The sequence below is a fragment of the Coregonus clupeaformis genome, chromosome 15, assembly GCF_020615455.1.
Source record: "Coregonus clupeaformis isolate EN_2021a chromosome 15, ASM2061545v1, whole genome shotgun sequence".
In the NCBI taxonomy this organism is placed as follows: Eukaryota; Metazoa; Chordata; class Actinopteri; order Salmoniformes; family Salmonidae; genus Coregonus; species Coregonus clupeaformis.
The window spans coordinates 19,180,141-19,207,087 of record NC_059206.1 but is presented as its reverse complement, the minus strand read 5'-3'; the positions used below and the strand labels follow the sequence as shown (position 1 = coordinate 19,207,087).

Genomic DNA, 26,947 nt, shown 5'->3' with positions numbered 1-26,947 from the left:
GTAACTTGTGAGGTGTGGAAACACTTTGTTGCTTTTATGAATTTTGTCTTGCTGCTTTTTGTTCTATGTTGCTCTGTCTGTATGCTACGTCTTGCTTGTCCTATGTTGCTATGTCTGTATGCTATGTCTTGTTCTATGTTGTTATTGTCTATATTGTAATTGTTTTTAATAACCTGCCCAGGGACTGCGGTTGAAAATTAGCCGGCTGGCTAAAACCGGCACTTTTACTGAAACGTTGATTAATGTGCACTGTCCCTGTAAAAATAAACTTAAACTCAAACTCAAACGCCTAGCGAACAGTTTTTTAAATTATATGAGAAAAAAATATTCTACTTTATTTGGAACAACAAGCCAGACAAAATTAAACGTGCCTATTTATATAATGAATATGAATTCGGAGGACAGAAATGATTAAATATTAAAGCATTAGACCTATCACTAAAAGCTTCAGTCATACAAAAGTTATACTTAAATCCGAACAGGTTCTCTAGCAAATTAGTAAGACTGTCTCACCCAATGTTCAAGAATGGCCTTTTTCCCTTTATTCAGATTACAACCTCTCACTTTCAGTTATTTGAAAAGGAAATCATCTCCCAAATATCACTATTTCTAAAACAAGTCATAGAAAGTTGGTTGCAATTTCAATTTAATCTTCCAGAAACGACAGAATAAATATTGTGGTTAAACTCAAATATACTAATAAAAATGTTTTTCAAACATGTTTAAAAAGGTATAATCTTCGTAAATTATATCATAGGTAGGACTGGTGGAGTTATGTCGCACATGCAGCTAACAAAAACATATGGAAATGTCTGCTCTATCCAAAATTACAACCAAATAATTGCAGCATTACCGCAAAAATGGAAGACGAAAGTGGAAGGGGGAAAAAGTAAGGAACTTGTCTGTCGGCCCTGCATTAGAGAACATAATTGGTTAAAGAAAATTGTGATAAAAAAAGTATACCAGTTTCATTTAAGGACCAAAGGATTGACAGCCGTCCCATATAGATTGCAAAATAATTGGGAAGAGATTTTTGACGTACCGATTCCATGGCATAGTGTTTATGAACTGATACGCAAAACGACGCCGGATTCAATAACTTTAAATTATTATACAAAATTCTTGCTACCAACAGAATGTTATTTATATAGGGGATACACTCTTTCCAGCTCTGCAGATTTTGCTGCGAAGAGACAGAATCATTAGATCATTTGTTTTGGTACTGTCCATTTGTAGCTTGTTTTTTGTCACAGGTCCAGGATTGGCTGAAGGATTGCAATATTTACCTGGAGCTAACCCTGCAGATAGCACTACTGGGTGATCTGAAAAGTCATAGTCAATCGATCAATAATATAATAATACTTTTAGCAAAAATGTTTATTTTCAATTTACAATCTGTAGAAACAATGAGAATAGAAGGGTTCAGAACTTTTGTGAAACATCACAGTACAGTTGATAATATATATGGCAAATATAAATCCTATATGGATGGTGTTAAGAGATAGATGGGAGGTGTTGAATGGAGCTGATGGATGGGACTAATAACAACTAACAGCAAGATAACTAATGTAAGCATACTGTGTCCATAATAAGTGTATAGGTTGTAGGTTGGGAGCTTTTGTGAAAGAGCACAGTTAGAACAATATGGCATATAGAAGCAAACCGGATGGACATCATGAAAATTATCGGAGAGGTTGAGAGTAGAAGAAGTTCAGGAGAAAAAACAAACAAAATAGACTTATTGTAAAATTGACTGTGTCCATAAAATGTATATAGTACATATAAGCTGGAAGTAGAGGCCTAAGCGTTGTTGTTCACTAGTTTACTCCAATTAGGGAAGGGGTGGTGGGGTTGGAAAGTAATAAAGGGAAATATATTTTTTTAAAGGATATGTATAGACTGTTACTCTAGTCTGGACAGATCACAGTTACAGTAGAGATCCAGTGAGAACACTATAGCCTCATTAGATCACTGTTGCAGTTTTAACCGTTTTAACAAAGTCACTCATCTCTGTGAATCATCTGTGGATTTCCCATTTGATGTGCCTGTAAGTGATTCACAAGATCCATGTCTTTTGATCCGGCCCCTATAATGTATGCTCACAGGAAGCCATCAGATGACCACAAGAGTGAGTTACAAGGTGGAAGCCAACAGGATTGGAGCCGGAATAGCCGTCCAAAAACGTTGGAATGGAAGCCAATAGGATCCGGAATGGCGAACCACAGGATTCATCTAAACCTCCACCACAATAGACCATCACCTTAGGATGTGCAGTAGGGATCAGATAATGACACATTCCATGTGTGTCTGCTGCATTTCACAGTGACTAAACATCTAATGGCACCTAATGGCATTTTAAGAGAAGTGTCCGGACCGGAGGCTTGTTTAGTGAGTTAGGAGAATTCCTGGATCCACATAACTAGAATGGCGGATAGCTGCAGTGAGCTGACTGCCATGTGGAGATGTGTTATGGTGTGTGTGTGTCATATATAATCATATATGCCATTTAGCAGACGCTTTTATCCAAAGCGACTAACAGTCATGCATGCATATACCATCCTGGCGTTGTAAGTGCCATGCTCTACCAACTGAGCTACAGTGGACCTTTGTTTACTAGTGAGTGTGTGTGTCCGGTGTGTGTGATGGCAATGCACATGACTTTACTGTTTACTAGAGCAGGGCAGAGTGACTCAACAGTTCTCTGAGACACTTGACAGACACACTCCCCTTACAGCAGCTGTCACACAAAGCACACTACAGGGTTTAATAGGGACATAACATGATATGGGACTTCCTTTGGAGGGTATTCTATTCTGTAAACACAAATAAAAGGATTCTCTTTCTGTTTTCCTGGCTGAAGGAAAATGTTAAGTTCCAACATTACCAAGGATCTCCGGCCTGCCTGGGCTCTCCCGTCTACCTGCCGCTGGCCAACATCTTGACAGAGAAACCCACTGAAAGGCACGCACGGACACACGCACAGACACGCACGCACGGACACACGCACGCACAGACACACGCACAGACACGCACGCACAGACACACGCACAGACACGCACGCACGGACACACGCACAGACACGCACGCACGGACACACGCACAGACACGCACGCACGGACACACGCACAGACACACGCACAGACACACGCATGCACAGACACATGCACAGACACACGCATGCACAGACACACGCACAGACACGCATGCACAGACACACGCACAGACACGCATGCACAGACACACGCACAGACACACGCACAGACACACGCACAGACACACGCACAGACACACGCACAGACACGCATGCACAGACACGCATGCACAGACACGCATGCACAGACACGCATGCACAGACACGCATGCACAGACACGCATGCACAGACACACATGCACAGACACACGCACAGACACGCATGCACAGACACGCATGCACAGACACGCATGCACAGACACGCATGCACAGACACACGCACAGACACACGCATGCACAGACACACGCACAGACACGCATGCACAGACACACGCACAGACACGCATGCACAGACACACATGCACAGACACACGCACAGACACGCATGCACAGACACACATGCACAGACACACATGCACAGACACACATGCACAGACACACACGCACAGACACACGCACAGACACACGCACACAGAGAGAGAGAAAGGCTCCCATGGCAGGACCTGAACCCTAGAGCCCAGCGCTACACTGCCAAGACCTCTGCCTTCATTACATTCCTAAGTCTTTAATTGTATGGAAAGATGACAAAGCCAGTTTCCACTTGTTCCAAGGCCGGCGGTGTGCGTTTGTGATTGTATTTATCTAGCTGAGTTTGGTTTGGTCCAGGCCTGATGCATTTTCCTACCACTGTTGTTTTTTCCTCACATGAATAGAGAGTTGTGTTATTTATCTGCCATGCTCGGTTCGAAGTTAGAAGCAGCCACTGGCTGGGCTGGGACTTGGACCGAGCCACAAAGCCACCAAACCACAGAGCACCAGAGGGGAGTTTCCACTGTTGGGGACAACTCAGGACTCAGAGACTGAGGCCTGCTTGACCAAAACTGACCAGCACCATGGTGCCAGGGTTCTATGACTTCCGTCTAGTGGTAGTGCAACCTGCAGACTACACATTGTCTATAGAAATGGGGGTTGGATCCCTGGGTCTCTAGTAGTAGAGATGGACAGGGCCTACCTCATGGAGGGGAATGGAGTCTGGTGACAACGATGTTTCAGCAGCCTTAGTAACAGACCCAGATTACCCCATGTTTTAAATGTAGACGTGTGTGTGTTTATGTCTGTGTGTTGGCTATGCTATGTCAATAGAGACTGTGCACATGCTCTGTAAGTGCCATTGCTCTTGTGTATTTGTATATAGAGTTGTGCCTGGGAAAACTGTCTAAAGTATGTGTTTAACTACTGTGTGCACAGTGTTTACAATGTGTTGCTCCATACTCATAGTACTGATGTGAAAATGGCTGTTTTTGATGGGTGCATTTACTGTGTGCTGGTTACTGTGTGTACGATGTGCCTGTGTCTCCATGCGCGTGTGTGTGTGTGTGTGTGTGTGTGTGTGTACACTATGACGGCGGTAGAATTAAGTGTGTGTGAGTGAGTGTGTGTGCCTGCTCTGTGTCGTTGTCTCTCACAAGGAGAGCGGGAGCAGCAGGCCCGGCCTATTATTAACCCAGAATGCCGTGCTCACGGCGAGAGGCAGCTGTGGCCCGAGCAGGAGAGCAAACAAAAGACGCAGGCACGCCGTGTCACACACACAGCCTCCGCTAGCCCCCCCACCCCCACCCCCACCCGTCTGCACTGTGTGTGTATGTATGTGTGTGTATGTGTTGTCTGTGCAAACACAGGGCCAGAGTCAGCTGATTAATTAGATAAACACGCGGGTCGGCACCACAAGTGGTTCAGTCTGTCACCATGACGGCCGTAATCACCCTCACAGGAGGGTTCACTCACGCTCACAGAAGACAGGGAGGGAGAGAGCAAGGAGGCACACACCTACAGCACGCTATACACACTACTGTACAGTTACTGTACCTGTTAATAGTGCACTCACATTAACACTGTTCAGGAAGACTGGAAATATATGGACACTAAATATGGACACTAAACCAAATCTAGACAACTGTACCTACCAATAAAGAAGCAGAGGTCCTGTACACAGCAGTTTCCTTTCAGGTGCTAGTTCTAGCAGAAAAACGGCCTCCTCCTGCCTCTTACTGCTAAATGCATATTCTTAGATAGAAACTTGTTTATTAGAGATGAGAATTCGGCTAGGAGGAGTTTATGAGAAGTGGGGATGCATTTTTGGGTGCATACTGCCAGTTGGGTGGGATTCTCAACTCGTCTGTCCATCTGTCAGTAAGTCTGTGCCGCTCCTGACCCCACACACACAGAGTAGACCTACTGCACACACACACACACACACACACACTACTGCATGGCCCATACGCTGGCATACGTCACCAAGGCCATCTGTTAGATCACCACAGCAGTTTAAACAGTGACGTGGAGGTACACACAGAGTTTATGCAGGCGATACTACAGTGATACTCAGGGGCGCAACTTTGGTTTTAGAAGTGGGTGGGACATAATATATATATATACAGTGGGGAGAACAAGTATTTGATACACTGCCGATTTTGCAGGTGTTCCTACTTACAAAGCATGTAGAGGTCTGTAATTTTTATCATAGATACACTTCAACTGTGAAAGACGGAATCTAAAACAAAAATCCAGAAAATCACATTGTATGATTTTTAAGTAATTAATTTGCATTTTATTGCATGACAAAAGTATTTGATACATCAGAAAAGCAGAACTTAATATTTGGTACAGAAACCTTTGTTTGCAATTACAGAGATCATACGTTTCCTGTAGGTCTTGACCAGGTTTGCACACACTGCAGCAGGGATTTTGGCCCACTCCTCCATACAGACCTTCTCCAGATCATTCAGGTTTCGGGGCTGTCGCTGGGCAATACGGACTTTCAGCTCCCTCCAAAGATTTTCTATTGGGTTCAGGTCTGGAGACTGGCTAGGCCACTCCAGGACCTTGAGATGCTTCTTACGGAGCCACTCCTTAGTTGCCCTGGCTGTGTGTTACGGGTCGTTGTCATGCTGGAAGACCCAGCCACGACCCATCTTCAATGCTCTTACTGAGGGAAGGAGGTTGTTGGCCAAGATCTCGCGATACATGGCACCATCCATCCTCCCCTTAATACGGTGCAGTCGTCCTGTCCCCATTGCAGAAAAGCATCCCCAAAGAATGATGTTTCCACCTCCATGCTTCACGGTTGGGATGGTGTTCTTGGGGTTGTACTCATCCTTCTTCTTCCTCCAAACACGGCGAGTGGAGTTTAGACTAAAAAAGCTATATTTTTGTCTCATCAGACCACATGACCTTCTCCCATTCCTCCTCTGGATCATCCAGATGGTCATTAGCAAACTTCAGACGGGCCTGGACATGCGCTGGCTTGAGCAGGGGGACCTTGCGTGCGCTGCAGGATTTTAATCCATGACGGCGTAGTGTGTTACTAATGGTTTTCTTTGAGACTGTGGTCCCAGCTCTCTTCAGGTCATTGACCAGGTCCTGCCGTGTAGTTCTGGGCTGATCCCTCACCTTCCTCATGTTCATTGATGCCCCACGAGGTGAGATCTTGCATGGTGATTGACCGTCATCTTGAACTTCTTCCATTTTCTAATAATTGCGCCAACAGTTGTTGCCTTGTCACCAAGCTGCTTGCCTATTGTCCTGTAGCCCATCCCAGCCTTGTGCAGGTCTACAATTGTATCCCTGATGTCCTTACATCTGATGGTCTTTTAAACAGGTAACGAGTTCAAACAGGTGCAGTTAATACAGGTAATGAGTGGAGAACAGGAGGGCTTCTTAAAGAAAAACTAACAGGTCTGTGAGAGCCGGAATTCTTACTGGTTGGTAGGTGATCAAATACTTATGTCATGCAATAAAATCCGAATAAATTACTTAAAAATCATACAATGTGATTTTCTGGATTTTTGTTTTAGATTCCGTCTCTCACAGTTGAAGTGTACCTATGATAAAAATGACAGACCTCTACATGCTTTGTAAGTAGGAAAACCTGCAAAATCGGCAGTGTATCAAATACTTGTTCTCCCCACTGTGTGTGTGTGTATATATATATATATATATATATATATATATATATATATATATATATATATATATATATATATACATACATACATATACATATACATACATACATACATACATACATACATACATATACATACATACATACATACATACATACATACATACATACATACATACATACATACAGGTTATATACATACAGGATAATGGGCCGTTAGGTTTAGAATAAGGGTTAGGGTAAGGGTTAAGGTAAGAGTTAAGGTTAGGGTAAGGGTTAAGGTTACGGTTAGAGCTAGGGTTAGTAGATAGTTAGTTGAAATGTTACTGATAGTCAGTAGAGCAACTACAAATGGACTATCCAAATAAAGTGTTACCGAAAATACTTTAAAATACTTCCAATAGAAGTACAGTGGGGAAAAAAAGTATTTAGTCAGCCACCAATTGTGCAAGTTCTCCCACTTAAAAAGATGAGAGAGGCCTGTAATTTTCATCATAGGTACACATCAACTATGACAGACAAATTGAGGAAAAAAGATCCAGAAAATCACATTGTAGGATTTTTTTTTAATTTATTTGCAAATTATGGTGGAAAATAAGTATTTGGTCACCTACAAACAAGCAAGATTTCTGGCTCTCACAGACCTGTAACTTCTTCTTTAAGAGGCTCCTCTGTCCTCCACTCGTTACCTGTATTAATGGCACCTGTTTGAACTTGTTATCAGTATAAAAGACACCTGTCCACAACCTCAAACAGTCACACTCCAAACTCCACTATGGCCAAGACCAAAGAGCTGTCAAAGGACACCAGAAACAAAATTGTAGACCTGCACCAGGCTGGGAAGACTGAATCTGCAATAGGTAAGCAGCTTGGTTTGAAGAAATCAACTGTGGGAGCAATTATTAGGAAATGGAAGACATACAAGACCACTGATAATCTCCCTCGATCTGGGGCTCCACGCAAGATCTCACCCCGTGGGGTCAAAATGATCACAAGAACGGTGAGCAAAAATCCCGAACCACACAGGGGGACCTAGTGAATGACCTGCAGAGAGCTGGGACCAAAGTAACAAAGCCTACCATCAGTAACACACTACGCCGCCAGGGACTCAAATCCTGCAGTGCCAGACGTGTCCCCCTGCTTAAGCCAGTACATGTCCAGGCCCGTCTGAAGTTTGCTAGAGTGCATTTGGATGATCCAGAAGAGGATTGGGAGAATGTCATATGAAACCAAAATATAACTTTTTGGTTAAAACTTAACTTGTCGTGTTTGGAGGACAAAGAATGCTGAGTTGCATCCAAAGAACACCATACCTACTGTGAAGCATGGGGGTGGGAAACATCATGCTTTGGGGCTGTTTTTCTGCAAAGGGACCAGGACGACTGATCCGTGTAAAGGAAAGAATGAATGGGGCCATGTATCGTGAGATTTTGAGTGAAAACCTCCTTCCATCAGCAAGGGCATTGAAGATGAAACGTGGCTGGGTCTTTCAGCATGACAATGATCCCAAACACACTGCCCGGGCAACGAAGGAGTGGCTTCGTAAGAAGCATTTCAAGGTCCTGGAGTGGCCTAGCCAGTCTCCAGATCTCAACCCCATAGAAAATCTTTGGAGGGAGTTGAAAGTCCGTGTTGCCCAGCGACAGCCGCAAAACATCACTGCTCTAGAGGAGATCTGCATGGAGGAATGGGCCAAAATACCAGCAACAGTGTGTGAAAACCTTGTGAAGACTTACAGAAAACGTTTGACCTGTGTCATTGCCAACAAAGGGTATATAACAAAGTATTGAGAAACTTTTGTTATTGACCAAATACTTATTTTCCACCATCATTTGCAAATAAATTCATAAAAAATCCTACAATGTGATTTTCAGGAATTTTTTTTCTCATTTTGTCTGTCATAGTTGACGTGTACCTATGATGAAAATTACAGGCCTCTCTCATCTTTTTAAGTGGGAGAACTTGCACAATTGGTGGCTGACTAAATACTTTTTTTCCCCACTGTAGTTAATTCAGGCCACATTATTTGAAAATAGTCAAATACACAGAAAAAAGGTATTTAAATAACAAATACTCAAATACACATGAACCCTGGTCTGCTCTGTGGTATATTTCATGTGCTGCTCTGACCGCCTAAAAACTCAGCCGTTCCTTTGCTGCACTGTGCTGCTCAGTCATTCACTGCTTCATGATGTCCTACAGCGCCAGTGTGCGCGCGTGTGTTTTGTGTGTGTGTGCGCGCGTGTGTTTTGTGTGTGTGTGTGTGTGTGTGTGTGGATGCCCTACAGAGCCTGCATGGCACAGAAGCTATTTCTAGGCCTCATTCAGACAGGGAGTTACTAATCCCAGGGTGAACCATGTCAGTCTTTTCAGTCAATAACTTTTCTCACACTTCTTCTTCTTCCACTGGTGTGGAATTAACATCCCATCATCATGCTTAGGGTCGTGCATAAAAATGCTGGGCAGGCCCAGTTGCCCCATTATTTTGGCTACCATGGCTAGAATAGATCTCAGTGAGTTTGGGGGGTGAATGTTGGGGCACGTTTAGCAGGAGCTTCAGTGACGAAGACTGCTCAACTTGCTGATGTTTCACGATATGCCATGGCCATCTCAGTCACCAGATCTCAACCTAATTGAACACTTATGAGAGATTCTGGAGCGGCGCCTGAGACAGGGTTTTCCACCACCATCAATAAAACACCAAATGATGAAATTTCTCATGTAAGAATGGTGTCGCATCCCTCCAATAGAGTTCCAGACACGTGTAGAATATATGCCAAGGTGCATTGAAGCTGTTCTGGCTCGTGGTGGCCCAACGCCCTACGTATTAAGACACTTAATGTTGGGGTTTCCTTTATTTTGGCAGTTACCTGTAGCTACACCGTCTGAGGGAAACTGACTGAGGCAGCCAGACCTTTACTTTAACAATGTGTGTGTGTGTGTGTGAGTGTGAGAGAGAGAGAGAAATAGAGAGCGAATAATTAAGGATATACTGATTATGATTATGCGTGCGTACACACAACTGTGCGACTAAGTCTGAGTGTATGAGTGTGTGTATGAATACACATGCAGTGTATTATGCAGCTGGTTAACTTTTGTCTGATGGCCTTTCATACATGACTTATTGATAATGGGCCGTGTTAATTAGCCTGGCCCTTGCTAGCACACAATACAGCACTTGCTGATGCATACACACACACACACACTTTATGTCGCAGTCTCTTCAGGCTGTTTATTAACTATGGGCCATTTGACTGCTGTTGATTTGAATATGTGACTGACCGGGACCAGGGTTCAGAGAAGCAGAAGTGGCTGTGCGTGGCAGATTAGAAACTAAATGAGGAATGGTGGTTTCTCTGACGGTTTGTGCTGAGTTAGGATTTGTAGTGTTCTTGAGGTGAAGAGGCACTCAATTACGAATTTTAATGAGTTAGACTCATCATTCTCAAGTCAGTTTGTTATACCACCGTAAATAGAGGTACATTAGTCCTCTTCAGCATCCAAATTAAGAATGGAAAGGACCCACACACCCGCATACACACACAGTAATTGCAGCAGCATAACGACGCGGCTGTGGTCTCTGTGGTATAAAACTATTTTCCTAGTATTCCCACTGTTGCAACATCCAGTCAGTACAAATGAGCTGAACCCAAAGTGTAATGAATCTCCTTACTGGTGTGTGTGTGTGTGTGTGTCAGATGGGGATGAGCTATTTGTGATGAGGCCTTTAGTGTGAAGAGTCATTAGTCTATTGTGCTGCTATGATGTCCAATCCTCCTGTACTCAGTCAGGACCATTCAATAACAACCCTACTGTGTACAAAACCCAACTGCCGGTTTAAGTGATGTATGTATGAAATACAATCACTATAATGAGACATAATTTCACCCAGGAGAATTCAGCAACTGGTGGAAAGTATCTTTTTACACAGTGTTATAAAACAGAAGCTTTTTTGTATAACACGTGTTAGCTGGATGCTATGCAACAATGTAATGTAATGGAACTTTTTTTAAATCCTAAAAGGCTATTAAAATAATGGAAATTTAAGGGCTTTTAAATTCCCCCTAATCAAGAGAGAATGAGATATAGAGAGAGTACAGACACATGGAGAGATGGAGAGGGTGACATAGACATAGCCGTGTCTTACCGTCGTCCAGTGTGATGTCCTGCAGGCCGATGGATCTGAAGGTGGGCTCGCTCTCCTCCGGCTCCTGCTTGATGTTCATGCTCTCCCCCTCCGTAGGGAAGGGGCCCTGCTGGGGGGCCAGAGGGTGCTGCTGCACGAGGGGCCCCGGTCCCCCTGGGGACAGGCTGGACATGACAGGGCTGCTGGCCTGGGGACTGTGTGCTGGGTGGCCCAGAGGGCTGCCGGTGGGGGAGGGGGAGGTGGGTGACTGGTAGGGCAGGGAGTGGAGCTGGGGGGAGGATGGCCCGGAGTGGGGCGAGGGCACAATGTGGGCTGGAGGGGCACTGGAGGTAGTGGGACAGGAGGCAGACCTCTGGCTGGTGGGGTGGTAGCCCCCCATAGCTCTCTGCAGCTGGGGGGAGGGCTGCATTGGATGGTTAGGGTGGGTGGGTGAGGGCTGGCCCATGGGGTGGTTGGGGTGGGTGGGCGAGGGCACCTGGCTGGGGTTGGGGGAACAGTGGTAGCCCATGGAGAGCAGGTGAGGAGCAGAGTGGGAGGAGTGGGTCATGGGCTGGCTGTGGGGGGCAGTGGGGATGGGGCTGTGGGGGCTGGAGGCCTGCTGGGCGGAGGTGGATGGGGAGGAGTGGTACACCATACCCAGCCCCATGGGGTGAGAGGCCCCGGGGTCAGACTGCTGCTGGTGGTAAGGCATCCTCTCATAGCCCTGCGGAGCCCCAGTGTTCATGTTCATAGGCAGGCTGGACTGGCCGTTGTAGGGCAGGTTGTGATTTAGGTTGCTTACGTGGCCGGGATGGCTGTGACTCTGCTGCATAGGATGGTGTTGGTAGGAGGGCCTGTTGGGAGGAGCTGGGCCCGGATGGAACGTCATGTGGCAGTCAGCAGGCATGTGGAGGCCTCTGCCCTGGAGGTGAGGCAGGTGCTGGAAGGAGGGGGAGCCCATGAGGGGGCAGGCAGGCTGCAGAGTATGGAGGCTGGGGCCGGGGCCCGCAGCCAGGCCCCGGGGAGAGCTGGACAGAAGGCCGTCCGGCGGGTGGCCCTGCTCAGGGGAAGGCAGCTGGGTGTGGGTATTGCAGACCAGGCTGGCAGCATGGGCCAGGGGCATGGACATACCGGGCATGGGGGGCACAGCAGGGGGCCCTTCCATCTCTTCTCTGTTATGCTCCTGCTTCACCAGGACTGGAGACAGTAAGAGAGAGGGCGAGAGAGAGAGCGAGTGAGAGAGAGAGCGAGAGAGAGAGAGCGAGCGAGAGGGAGTGCGGTAGACAGAGAGAGAGAGACACTCAGTATGGGAAACCAAAGAAGGCAGTACTCATTCGTTGTTTTACCACATTCTGGAACACCACAAATAGCCGAATCTCAGGATTAACTTCCCAATCAACATCCACCGTGTCAAAGCATTGTGGTTCACCCAAGTTCACCAGAATGTATGTGTTAACTAGATTAGAAATCTTTACTTAATTGGAACACCTTTATAACAGCACATAGCACACAGCAAAACTATGCTGTGTACCAATCAGTAACCTATTTCCCAATCTGGTGCTTGTGACAGGCAGGGTTTTATTTTGACCCAGCTCTGAATCAGAGAGAGGGAGCATATGTTGCTAGGTTTGGGTGCCATCATGTTGTCTGCAGTATGGGGAGAAGCAGAATGCCCTCCAGCCATGCTGAAACCAGGAGGAGGACAAACCAGTTCACAGCCCCTAGTACCCATACTACCTCCCATGGCCCTCCATCTGACAGGAATGTTACTGAGAGAACACAGCCAGGAAGACTATTTCTGAGGGGGAGGGGACTGAGATACTGTGGTAGAATGGGTTAAAGGGTGCTTTTTTACATGTTTTTGTTTTGGAGGAAAGGCACTGTGATATTGTAGAGACAGAAGGGTCTTCCTCTGGATTATGCTGACTGCATCTATTCATACTTAGCCAACCCTAATGACTAAGTTTTTCTTGTGTTGACCACTTGACCTGACCAGGAACAACTCAGAACCCTACTCATTCTAGTCATGACATCCTCCTTAAGAGATCTCATAAGTTAACTGATGTTCTTTTCTCACAGTTCATCCCTAAACCGGGCCAGCCAGGGCCCCTGCTACCCACGCACACTAGGTAGCACAGTGTGATAGGTGGGCCGGTGATGCCACAATTAAGCGTGTGGTGTCCGTGGTAACAATAGTGGCATCTACACTGACAGAGCAGGCTTCCTGTGCTGTGCTCTAATTGGCTGTCCTGGTAGGGTAGCGTGGAAAACAGGAAGCACTTGATGAGTGGGCGACGCGCTGCAAACGGAGAGTGGGTGGAGGGACACACATACATTTAAACGTACGCACACACACACTCCTGTGGTACATGTCAGAAATTGCTTACTTGTCATTATATTCCACCAACGCAGTTTTCGTTTTGACTAATGTTGGTTTGACGTTATTGTTGGAAAACAATAACAATATCAAGTAACTACGCAGCGATTTGACTTAATCAGAAACATTAGGAAACTGCATAATCCACATGTCAAAAACACTCATTTTCAGCCTTGATGCAGAGATTTTATTTTAGGCAAACAACACCATTTGAAATTCCCACAATTCCTGTGTGCAGTAAAATGTTCCTGGAGAGCAGAGAGATTTGCATACTAAAACGTCAATGCAAATTCACATCAGAAACAGTCAGCAATAGAGTTGAATGGTGCTTTACATGAACGGTTGGCAGGTGCACATGTAACTGGAACTGCTAGTGGAGGTGCCCCTTCTTTAACCACAGCTATGCAAACTGGGAGGGAAAGTTCAAAGCTCTCCAAAACAACAGGAGCCTCGGCAATGTGTGTGTGTGTGTTGCTGCTTTCCATGGCTGATTCTGCTTTCTGTCAATCACCCTGAGAGGCCAACAGAGGAGTGAGAAGCAACTGGAGGTTTAAACGTGACTGCACATGATTGTGTTCCAGTAAGTCTTTAGAACACTGCCACACATGACAAAATTGCTATATCATATAAATGTGGTTCATGAGATGTTAGCTTAACACCAAGTGTTGCCAGATCTAGTAATCTGTACAGTGTGACCGTGTTTAAGATGGGTTGGAACACAACCACCAGTGATTCTAAATACTTGCAATTCAAGCACTATGATTTGTGTAGAATGTAGATCCTCCTACCTGACAGGTAAGTGAAGCGTTGTGATTGGCTCCTTTTCCGTTTCCCGTTGCACACGTAGAACTGCACCTGAACAGCCGAGGTCACGGTCTTACTGTGGTAGGGAGGGACCTCAACCACGATGTTCGACTGGGAGAAGGAACCAACACAGTCAACGTTTCCACTTTTCACAGACATTCACATTAGGTCAGGATACTTTAGTAATAATTAATTCATAATGTTACATAAATCTAACAGCTGTAAAAATATTGCCTTTATATGACAGCTAAGCTACAGAGACGTGTAGAAAGCATATGTTCTACTTACTCCTTGACTTTTCTCCCGGATGATTTTCGCCTCCACTTCCCACTGTGGTCTTCCATCTAAAAGAGAAAAAAAGAGGGAGAAGACATGATAGATGAGTAGAACACATTGTAGGACTCCATTGTGACAGACAGCAAGATCACAGCATTCCCACTCCAGTCTGGGCCTGGCGAGAGACAATGCATTCGGCTCTTTGTCTGCTTTTCAAATAATGTGTGAATTAATAGCAGAATGGCACCCATAGGGATTCAGCATAGAGTCAACCCCCCTCCTCCTCATCCTGCTACTCCTCCACAAAACAGATGGAGTCAACAGACAAATGTGACACAAAGGACTCCATCAAATCCTCCCCTAATTGAATTGCCAGCTTTTGGACTAATTCCTATATCAATGTGAATCTGGGAGGAAGTGAATTATAGTATCTGTCAAATAGTTTATAAAACCAAGACCATCAAATCTAAAGATCATACAGTAATGTTGAGTTGAAAAAAGCTGAATAAGTCAGGTAGCTAAATGCACGTAACATGCAATAAACCCCGGCCACACAACCTAATTATGAGGAAGATCTATGATCATTGCATTATTTTTCAGACCCATCTTTAAGTCTTGTGTAATATTTTGGAAGTTATCTTTTGGGGTACTGTCTATTTTCCTAATGATCATCATGTCAGTGTATGACTCTCTCTGCCCCAGCAGACATGGCTTAATATGAACCACAGAAAATCTTCGGAAAGCAGAGGGATTTCAATTGGTTCTGGCTGGGGGACCTGAAACATCTCAATGATGTCATCTTTATGGACACAGAAACCCTGTGGAGAGTATTTTTACAGCTATTAAAAAGTAATCAAAGTCTAAATATCCTGCTGATTGTCTTGCCTGGTTAACATTATGGAGAGAAGAGTGGAATAACTGTCTATTTATTTAAAAACCCCTCCCTCCGTCGGTTGGTCCACCACGTGCTGGGCTGCGTTGTGCTGCCAGAGTTCTGGCTGGCTTAGGAAAGGAAACATCCCCTTATTTTCCAGTTTTCCTACTACAGATCTAATGATCTGGCCAGACATCTTAGGCATCCAGCCATTCAGAAAAGCAGTTGAGAGAATTATAACGGGCTGCTGGGCTGGTGCTGCGGTTCAGGAGAAGTCACGATCATCACAACTACTATATAAAGATATATTTTCAGCTACTACTGCACAACTACTGCTGTCACTTACAGTAGTAAGTAGCTACACCTTTTTTTAAATGGCATGATGCCACACTAACTTGCAATTGCAAATGGGGCTGTTTCATGCTGTTCACAATATGGGCCTGATTACATCTGACTGCACCTGTGTTACTTCTCCACTTAACCAAAGGGCTTCCCCAAAACCGATCTGCCCTAATGCCTGCTGAAAGACTCCCCATCTATACAATGGGATCTTATAGCTGTACTGTAGTTATAGGCTAAGTCCTGTACATCTACAGTATTCTGCTTTTCTTTCCAAAGGCTTCCCCTTCTAATGGCCATCTATAGTAGATGGCCCTACTCTGATCTCCTCTTAACTGATAACATACTACTTTAGTTAGGAAGGCTTAGAAATGCCCCTGATCTCATCCTAACAGAGGCAGATGACAGTCTTTGTCCCAGTAATCCTGTGGTGCATTAGACTCTTCTATAGAGCTCAGTGGAGGTTCCACCGTCCCACAGAAGGAACAGGTTTATGACATAAACCACTCTAGGCTATTGTATCTCTATTGGGAGGTTCCCTCTCTTTTGGTGTAAGGGCTCTAGCTACTCCTCTAGCCATCTGAGTCAGACAGCTTTCTGGTAATGACTGAATAATGACCTTGGGTGCCTTAGCTCTGTCTGACTTCAGCATACAGCACACTGAGTGTATTTCTGCAGCACATGTTGACATTCAATAGGCAGGAGAGAGGAGGTAGAGGGCCCCACATGTACTGCCACCGTCCTCCGCCCAGCACAAAACAAGCTCCAACAGGAACCTCATATCGCACCCCCCACCTGAAAACACACATCCATCCACCCCTCTCTCCGAGAGAAAACATGTTCTATATGCTCCCCTCTCAGAGAGCTAAAAACACACGTCCATGTGTTATGATATCTACCAAAACAACGAGGGCTAAGCTAGTCAGACAGCTATAATAACTATAGCTTTTAGACCTTTTGTATAGAAGAAAGGAAAAACACTGATGCCTGGTGTGTTAAATGCAATTTCAATTCAACCACTGTTTTTTTTTTTACGTCATTCTCCACTCCCCTTGTGTAAACTTCTGCCCTCATCAAGGCCCTACATTAGAGTCAGTCAGTCAGTCAGTCGAGTCAGTCAGTCAGTCGAGTCAGTCAGTCAGTCGAGTCAGTCAGCCAGTCGAGTCAGTCAGCCAGTAGAGTCAGTCAGCCAGTTAGTCAGTCAGCCAGTCAGTCAGTCAGTATAGTCAGTAGAGTCAGTCAGTCAGTATAGTCAGTAGAGTCAGTCAGTCAGTATAGTCAGTCAGTCAGTAGAGTCAGTAGAGTCAGTCAGCCAGTAGAATCAGTAGAGTCAGTCAGTATAGTCAGTAGTCAGTCAGTCAGTAGTCAGTCGAGTCAGTCAGCCAGTAGAGTCAGACAGCCAGTAGAATCAGTAGAGTCAGTCAGTATAGTCAGTAGAGTCAAGTAGAATCAGTAGAGTCAGTCAGTCAGTATAGTCAGTAGAGTCAGACAGCCAGTAGAATCAGTAGAGTCAGTCAGTCAGTATAGTCAGTAGAGTCAGCCAGTCAGTAGAGTCAGTCAGCCAGTAGAGTCAGTCAGTCAGTATAGTCAGACAGCCAGTAGAATCAGTAGTCAGTCAGTATAGTCAAGTAGAATCAGTAGAGTCAGTCAGTCAGTATAGTCAGTAGAGTCAGACAGCCAGTAGAATCAGTAGAGTCAGACAGCCAGTAGAATCAGTAGAGTCAGACAGCCAGTAGAATCAGTAGAGTCAGACAGCCAGTAGAATCAGTAGAGTCAGACAGCCAGTAGAATCAGTAGAGTCAGACAGCCAGTAGAATCAGTAGAGTCAGACAGCCAGTAGAATCAGTAGTCAGTCAGTATAGTCAAGTAGAATCAGTAGAGTCAGTCAGTCAGTATAGTCAGTAGAGTCAGACAGCCAGTAGAATCAGTAGAGTCAGACAGCCAGTAGAATCAGTAGTCAGTCAGTATAGTCAAGTAGAATCAGTAGAGTCAGTCAGTCAGTATAGTCAGTAGTCAGACAGCCAGTAGAATCAGTAGAGTCAGTCAGTCAGTATAGTCAGTAGAGTCAGTCAGTCAGTATAGTCAGTTAGCCAGTAGAATCAGAAGAGTCAGTCATTCAGTATAGTCAGTAGAGTCAGTCAGCCAGTAGAGTCAGTTAGCCAGTAGAATCAGAAGAGTCAGTCATTCAGTATAGTCAGTAGAGTCAGCCAGCCAGTAGAATCAGTAGAGTCAGTCAGTCAGTAGAGTCAGTCAACCAGTAGTCAGTAGAGTCAGTCAGTCAGTATAGTCAGTAGAGTCAGTCAGCCAGTAGAGTCAGTCAGGCAGTCAGTCAGTCCAACTAGGGACCCCTTTTCTCTGTTTGATGAGGTTCACTCTGGTCAAATAATATGTTTTTTCCCTCAGAATAATAATGCATTTTTCATATTCCCCTTCCTCTGAGCCATACTTCCCTCCCTCCGAGCAGGTAATAAAGTGATAGAAGTCAGCATGAAGCCATTGGATATTATCCTGTTTCATCTGGACAGATGGAAAGGCCCTTTCTGCTTTTCCTAGCATTAAGAGGTGATGAGCGAGCGAGCCAAAGACCAGACCTCACACTGACAGACCTGCTGTAGCTAGCCTGCCTGCATCCTCATGGCTAACTTCCCCTTCCTCACCTCAACTACCTCTCCCCCTCCTCCCCTATCCTCACTGCAGTGCAGTCAAGTCCATTGACCTAACTAACAGTCAACCAACTCACTAAAATACCTCCATTACTGCTTGTAATAAAAACAATATGGTAATTTAGCAAACTTTTCTATTCAAAGTGACTTTTATCATCTTTAAAAATGGGAATATAACAAGTCAAGAAGAGAGTCCAGTAAAGAGGCCAGTAGAGATTCCATAAACAGTAATGTAGTACTTCTTATGAACTGGTGCCTGGAGCTAGGGATCCCTGTTACCGAACCCTCCCCTCCTCTTATGTGCATTTAGCAGCGGCGCTTCCACTGCATTTATTTTTATATATGCCCCAGGAAGACCCCACCCTACCCCCCCGCAGGAAGACCCAGCTCCCGCTAGACCCCATCCCCCCCAACTCTGCCACCATTGCTGAAAAGAATCCTAGGGGAAACACTGACTATGCATTAACTAACTAACCACAATAAACCTGTATTTTACGCTCAACGTGATTCCACTGTTGTACTCTGTTTATGGAAGGAGGAGGTGGAAAACTCTGTCATTTCTACTCTCTTCCTCTCCTGTCTTTATTCCATCCCTCCATTCGCTCCCTCCAATCAGGCATGGTCTGCAATAAGCGGCTGGATTAGCCGTGATGAGGGACAATTTATACAAACCAGATCATTCATTATCTCTCTCTTTCAACCTCAAAACACACACACATCATGTTTGCGGGGCCCAAGTTTCCTCCACTCCACTCCTAGGTTAAACTCTCCACTCCTAGGGTAAAGGTTTCCACTCCTAGGGTAAAGGTTTCCACTCAATTTCTCAAAATAATGTATCTTAGTCAGTAAGTAACAGCACCCTTGACTCTCCTCCGTGTTTGAACTTGATTCAGTTTGGCCTCTTTCACAAAGCTACATGGGCAGGCAGGGACTGGTTCACAGAATGCGGTCACCCTTTCACAGTTTCCATCCTGGAACCCGCCCATCCTTGTGTTTTATTATTGAGAGAGTTAGAGGAGGGAGAGAGGCTAAACAGTGGGTTGTTATAAGTTAAGTTCAACCCAAGCGATTAGTGAAGAGGTCCAGTATGAGTAGAAGGACCGACCACACTCAGAGAGACTCTCTCTTCTTAAGTTACAACACTGAACAGGGCAGGGCTACATATTAACACTGATAAAGACTAGAGACTGAAGAGCCAGGTGTAAGCAGTAGATTGTACTGTGTGGGTGTGTGATGACCTGTGTTTCAGTCAGTAGCAGCAGCCAGATACGCTACCTATCTATCTCTTGGGACGGACAGATACAATCAGAAAAGAGATAGAGATCCGTTATTAGTGGCTCTTGCTCTTGAGCTATGTGTGTATTGTAACACATAACTCAGTAGTAACATTCCATGGATGACAGAAAAAGAGAGGTGCTTTAAATAGTAGAGCAGTGCTAGTGGGCGGGATAGCAGCATGGTGTGGAACGCTCCCCAGGGCTGTAGGAGGCATGTGACTGTTCTTTTCCCAGGTGTTTCTATCTAGTTGGGTCTGACTCTTCCTCCGCTGTCAGTAAATCAGCTATTGGAACCTGTTTGAACTCTAAGTTGCAAGAGGTGATTGGTGATGGTGACGTTCTATCCAGAGCATGTTGAGAAGGGTCCTTCCTTACACTCCCGTTGTTCTCTACCCAACAATGGTTACGTTAACATGGAGCTACAGTACCCAAATCAACACAGATCTTGGGTCAACTCACTGGATCCAAACTACAGAGTATTTGCTACTGTGGATATTCTTTGAGCTGTTTAATTTGGATTAACTAAACAGTATTATATATCTGATATAAGACCATTGTGGCAAGAGGACAATTTAAAAAATAATCTGTCCTGATCCTTTGGACTGTTCGACAATGTGAATTATGAGTCAGCTTGTGGGTCAGCAATATTTATCTTTACTTATTTTACCATGGAGACCAACGTCTCTTTTACAAGGGAGCCCTGCATACTGTATACACAATATACTAAATAAAGTAAAATACAATATAATACAAATAATCAAGAAAAACAATCACAATCCTCAGCAAGGATGTCCCCAAGGACTTCCCCCGTGTGTGAGACGCTGTGTGTACAAATCTCTTACCAGGGCCCTTCTCCAGGAATATGACCTTTGATTCGGGGAAGAAGTTGGATCCTGTGATGACTATCTCCTCTCCCCCGCTGACCAGAGAGCTGGTCAGACTGGCCTTCTCTACCTGGGGAAGCTCCTGGGCCGAACGCTGGGCTGGGAGGAAAGAGGAGAGCAGAGGAGAGGGGTTTACATAGGCAGCAATGTACATATGAGAAAGATAGTAAGAGACAGAGAAAAAGAGAGATGAGTGAGTGAGAGAGAAAAGGGCTGTGTGTGTGTGTGTATGTGTGTGTATGTGTGTGTGTGCGCATCTGAACAGGATCTGGACACTCACAACACTCTACGGGGATGGATGCAGCCTGTAGAGAGAGAACCTTCCCATTGGTCTGGGGGATGTGAACACGAAACACCACTCGCACACGCGTGTTCTTCCGCCCAATATCCGTCTCCCCCTTCCGCAGCTCAATGTCCGAGTTCCGCAGCTTCAGGATGCCAGCACAGTCAATACTGCAAGAGAGATAGGGAGGGGAGCTAAGCAACACACCCCCGATTGGGTATCAATTAAGAAATTAATTAGGCTGAATGGAAGGCTGAATGAATGCCATAATAAACCTTTGCCATCATATTGTGAAAATAATATACATCTGAGTCAAATTACAAAGTGCAAATGCAGTAAATATGATTTATTAATGCTACAGCTATGAGGGGAAACATCAAATCTAAGACAAAACAGCTCGGAATTCAGATTATAAAGGAAAAACCAGAGCCTTCGAAATAAAAGCCTAAATATATACTGTGGTCAATGTAAATCCATAAATATGGAAATAAAGTGTATTAGAAGCATATTCTGCTTGGTAGGAAATTCTCATTTTCCTGCTGAACTTAACCCTCCTGTTGGTTTGAATTAAGACTAATAAAATCCCTAGCGTGTGTATGTATGTATGTATGTATGTATGTATGTATGTATGTATGTATGTGTGTGTATGTGTGTGTGTGTGTGTGTGTGTGTGTGTGTGTGTATGTCTGGATATTACGATCCTGCATGAACTGTTATTTTTACACTCTCAGGGTCTTCCTCTGAGTAATGTCATCCTTGAGCGACCATGACACCCACCTGGCGGACATATTGTTTTCGGGAAGCAGAGGAATTTCGAGAACTTTGGTGCTGGAGATGATGATCTCCTGGCTGGCAGTGGCCACCGTTTTCCCAGTAATCCGATGCATCTGGTAGAAGGCGTGAGGTCTGAGGTAGCGGTCGTCTGCCGTGCCGATGAACATCTGTAGGTTGACAGGCTTCTCGTTGTAGCCCATCAGCTGAGACAAGACAGAGATATGGAGGGAAGGGGGGGGTAAATAATTAAAACAAAGACATGAGTATGTAGATAGAGTCCATATGAGCATCGCACTTCCAGGACAATCTGCACATTTCCTTTGCTTCCCAATGCCCACTTTTCTCTTTTCTGGAGCGAGTCTAGCCTAAATGTCAGCTTGAAACGTTCAAGTGAAAACCCCAGTAAGTCAGACATTTCTGGCAGGATCTCTGGAGATTCATCTGGATCTATCGGCTTGGCCTCCAACCAGGTCAACACACACACACACACATACGCACGTTCTCCTCCTCTAACTAAAGACCCTTATCATTTCCCCCATCTACTCTGTCTTAATAGGGATCCCAACCTGCATGTGCACAATTACCTCCAAAATCCCTTCTGCAGAGGAACCACCATCTCCGACCTTAGTCCAGTTCCGAGACAAACCCCCAACAGGTCGTAGCTACCCAAAAAGACCAAGCCAAAAAACGAGGAGACACGTTTTCAAAACACGAGAGCGAAAGGAGAAAGAACAGTGAGTGAAAAAAATTATAATCTTGAAAGACATACTTTGGTGCACCACAGTACCAGAAAAAATGTGCCTACAACTTTACTGAATGGAGTGCAAGCTTGGAAAAACAAGTCACCACGGATATGATCTTCAACTCATTCTGTGTGGTCTACCGTGCACCTTTTAAAGCAACTTTTATTGGTGAAGCTGCGGTTTTGGGTTCTAGACTAAACCTGTCAGTGAAATTGCCAACCAACGCCCATGACCCTGATCCAGCTGTGATGCCAGTGCCAGCTTGGCCTGAGCCCTGGGCAGCCGCTCTCCTCCTTGGCTCTTTCAGGAACCAAAATGGCCACCAGCCTGCCATGCAGGTGAGAGGCCCTCTCCTCCATCCTCTCCTCAGAGGGACAGAGAAAACACCGGCCACACAATCCCACTACTGTTAGGAATGTTGTGCTTGGCAGGGGCCGTGCCGGCAGGATGGTACCCCCTCCACCACCACTTCCACCCACCACCTCCCCCCGACACACCTCCCCGACCCAGCCAACCCCTGGCCCCACTGCAGCTGGAGGGTGAACCCTGCTCCCCACCCTGCATCACACACACACACACACACACACACACACACACACACACACACACACCGGCATTACCGTTTGGGAAAAGAGAGAAAAAGTTCAGGTGTGGAAGGAGGGAAGGAGAAAAAGAGAGAAAAGAAAGGAGAGGGGGGTTTGAGGGTGGGAGTTGTCATTATGCGGTTGGTTCCCAGAGCAACAGCAGCCAAAACAGTGAAATTATGGTCTGGATGGAAACAAGTGTACCTGAGAAACACCAACCACTAAAAATCACATGCAGCTTGGTTTCAAAATATTTACTTTCTCTGAAACCAATTATTGGACTTCCTTTTCCTTTCCATCTCCAACTGAAAGCTGCACTGTGGTGGTGTGTACCCGCTTAGGGGGGAGAGATCCTACCAGACACTCCATTGGTTTTTATTTAATTTTCAGACTATTTTCTCTCTGACTAAAACACATAGATGGGATCCAGCGGGGTCAGAATAGAGGTATGGGGGCCTGTTGGGGTCAGACAGAGCCAGTGGAAACGATGTGTTGTGTTTAGAGGTCTGGGAGAGAAGACGAGTCCCCTGGGTATCAGGGTGGTAAAGACCTCTACACCTCTACTACCATAACACTGAAGACAGGAGCAGGGTTCTAATTAGCTTAAAGCCTCAGTGTTCTGGACAGGGGTAGGGAGGTGAGGTAGCCGAGACACAACGTCTGCAAGACGATGCTGGTCAGGGGCCTTGTTTACGCAGTGAACACTAACCCACCCCCTCTCCCTGACCTCTAACCACTGTGTGTGTACGTATATGTGTGTGTGTGTGTGTGTGTGTGTGTGTGTGTGTGAGAAGGGGGCAGGGTTTAGGATGACCTGGCTCCTCATAGGCCTAGTTACAGGTTACAACACCCGGCTGGTCTGGTCTGGCTGGTTAATTCATCTTCAGGGTGGCTGGCAAAAAAAATTAAAATAATAATAAAACAAGCCCAGCAGCTGCCCACTGCAGCCCTGCCTGGCTCAACTCAACCAGGTTAGGTCACTCTCCTCTCTGCTTTGCAGCTCCACCTATTTATACAGGCAGGCACATCTAGGAAAGCACCAGCAACACATGGAGACCTTTACACAGAGTATGAGTGATTACACCTGTTCTGTTTCATTTGGACTTCATTCTTGATTCTTAATCTTTCAACACACGGCAAACACCTTACAGCTGAGCAGTAGGCCTGCTTCCAATTTCAATTCAAGGTTGATGTGGTACTGGACAATTTGTCTCAGTTAGAATTTCCAGTTCCACAATGTATTGTTCATGCTGAAGTACTGGGTGCTTACTAATCAAAGGCACCCACTGCTTTAATGAACAAAAACCAAAGTGTGTTGATCTGTTATTGCATGCATTAGAACAATGGCACATGGCCTTTAAGTAAAGAGCACATAAGAGCACATGGCAGAGGGCCACACACAGGCTTCGGTTAGAACTTAAAGGGACAGGAAAAGCCCCCTAAAGTCATTCCTAGCTGGATGTCTTGGAAGTGTGTGTGCCCTCTAAGCCTGCTCCTGTTGGGCCTACGGGCTACAGGCTGATACCTAGGAGACCATCTGACTCCTCCCTGACACTGCCCTGACTACGCTAAGAGGCTTTTGGATGGCCGGGACGAAGTGTGCGAGGTCACATCCCTGTCTCGCTGTGACACACATTAGGGGTGGGCGATATGAGCTAAAATTCATATCACGATATTTTCCACTGTCCAGACGATATCGATATGATATCACGATATATGACGTAAAAAAATATGAATCACATTTTAATATCCCTTCTTGGTTAAATTATATTAGTTAAGGAAAAATATGTATTTGAACCTTATATAACCAGAAAGAGTGAGGCATTGGACCGTATGGACCTGAAAAGTTTTTATTTGTATTGTGCAAACATGCATTCCGTAAACATGAGGTAGGTAGGCCTATATATATATATATATATATAAATTAGATATTAAGTAAAATTAAATAAAAAATAACAGGAGATAAAGAAAATAAGGTAATTACAAATTCAAATACGTGTGTTTGTTTTGGCTACGGTCCGTAGATATGTAAAAAACTAACCGTTTGAAACTAAACCTTTCAAGCCTCAACCATCAATTATCAACAATATCAACAAATCTTCACTAGAACTTTCTTCACAAGTTCCGTGCCAGGAATACCAGCATGTTGACTGTTTCTGGCTTTAGTGCTGCCCTGTGACATGTCACCACATTGCCCCCCAGTGCTGAATGCCCTCTCAGAGGGGGCACTTGTGGCAGGGATGCATAAGTATTTCTTTGCCAGACAACTCACACGTGGAAAATTAGATCCGTGAAATCGCCACCACTCCAAAGGATCAGACTCGCTGTCTGCTGCCGTTGCCAGAATGTAGCTATTCAGCTCTTGCTCAATGATCTGCCTCTCTGAACATGAGGCAGGTGCACTGCTGGTCTGCTTAAAGAAGCTCCCAAGGCTCTTCTTGGGCTTCTTGCCTGATTGATGAGCAGTGGAAGCTTCTTTCTCCCTGTCAGTGTGATCCTCTGCAAGAGACGATTTTCCCAGGGCTGTGTTCTCCACCAGGAGGGCTTCGGTCTCTGAGGCAGCTCTCACCTTAAAAAATGAAAATAATTAAACTTTATTTGTATAGCACCTTTCATACATAAAATGCAGCCCAAAGTGCTTTACATTTGAAGCAATAAAACAAGAACAAATGAATAAATACCTTAATGTCCTCCAGTTTCTCAGCGGACATGTACCTGGTCTTGAACCTTGGATCTAGAAAGGTAGCCATGGAGAGCAGCTCATCTGTTGCAGGGTCAGTGTACTTGTTATTCAAGTAATCAAGAACCTTGATCTTGATCTCTTTGGTCAGTTCTGTATCGTCCTTGCTCAGATTTAGAACCTCTGCATTTAACAGATTGATGACAGGCTTCAAATAGGACACGCTCACATACGCTTCTCCTGACAGGGCATCTGTAAAGTCCTGGAGTGGCTTCAGTGCTGCTGTGACTGATTCCAAGACCTGGATGTCTTGCCAGGTAGGTACAAGGTGCCGTGTCTTTTGTCCCCTGCCAGGACCTGTGTAATGGCCTTTTCCTGCTCCAGGACTCTTTCCATCATTTTCAGACGAGATCCCCACCTTGTCGGAGATTCTGTGATGAGCTTGTGCAGGGGCAGGCTTAGTTCATTCTGTGCTGTCATCAGGGCCTTCTGCTTTTTCCAGCTGTATGAGAACGTGCTAACCACCTTTTTGCAAACCCCTGTGGCCCGGGAAATCGCACACCCCTGTGGCCCGGGAGCGTTTTGGACACTCCTCTCTGGAAATTGGGAATAAGAAATCAAAATAATAGGGTGAAAAATAATCGAATCACAATACAATAATAATTAATAATAATGCATTTTTATATAGAAATCACAATACAATATAACTTTTAATCTTTGTTTGAGGATTTACGGCATTTACATTCAACTGTTACACATTTTACAAATCTGATGTGCTTAGATTTAGCCTACGGTACATGGCTGATGTGAGCTGTATTTTTTCTTAATAATAAGCATCATACAGGGTAGGCCTAGGCTACAGTCCTGAAACTTACCAATAGCATTGTGCAGCCTGTGTCCGAAACATCCAAGGTTTGCCCACTTGTTCAGCTGCAATGCCTTGATCATGTTCGATCCGCTGTCGGTCGTCATACAAACTTGACGCGACTCTTTTAATCCCCAGGACGACAGTATGTCCCTCAGCCCACCTGCAATTATTTCCCCGGTGTGGTCGTCTGGGAAATAAGACGTCTGTAGGCACTTACTTTTCAGTTTCCAGTCACCGTCTA

General features: G+C 45.1%; 1 protein-coding gene across 3 annotated transcripts in view; it reads right to left on the bottom strand.

The window, feature by feature from the left end:
* Positions 1-26,947, bottom strand: part of nfatc3a (nuclear factor of activated T cells 3a) — a 77,678-nt gene that overhangs the window by 7,133 nt on the left and 43,598 nt on the right. For 2 of the 3 annotated variants that reach the window (XM_041895330.2, XM_041895336.2), the window contains exons 4-9: positions 21,835-22,034; positions 21,055-21,251; positions 20,733-20,873; positions 14,750-14,805; positions 14,446-14,572; positions 11,302-12,477 (exon numbers count right to left, since the gene is read on the bottom strand). In XM_041895330.2, coding sequence (XP_041751264.1) covers positions 11,302-12,477; positions 14,446-14,572; positions 14,750-14,805; positions 20,733-20,873; positions 21,055-21,251; positions 21,835-22,034 — 1,897 coding nt within the window. The remainder of the gene's footprint in view (positions 1-11,301; positions 12,478-14,445; positions 14,573-14,749; positions 14,806-20,732; positions 20,874-21,054; positions 21,252-21,834; positions 22,035-26,947) is intronic. The other variant, XM_041895331.2, reaches the window with a different exon arrangement.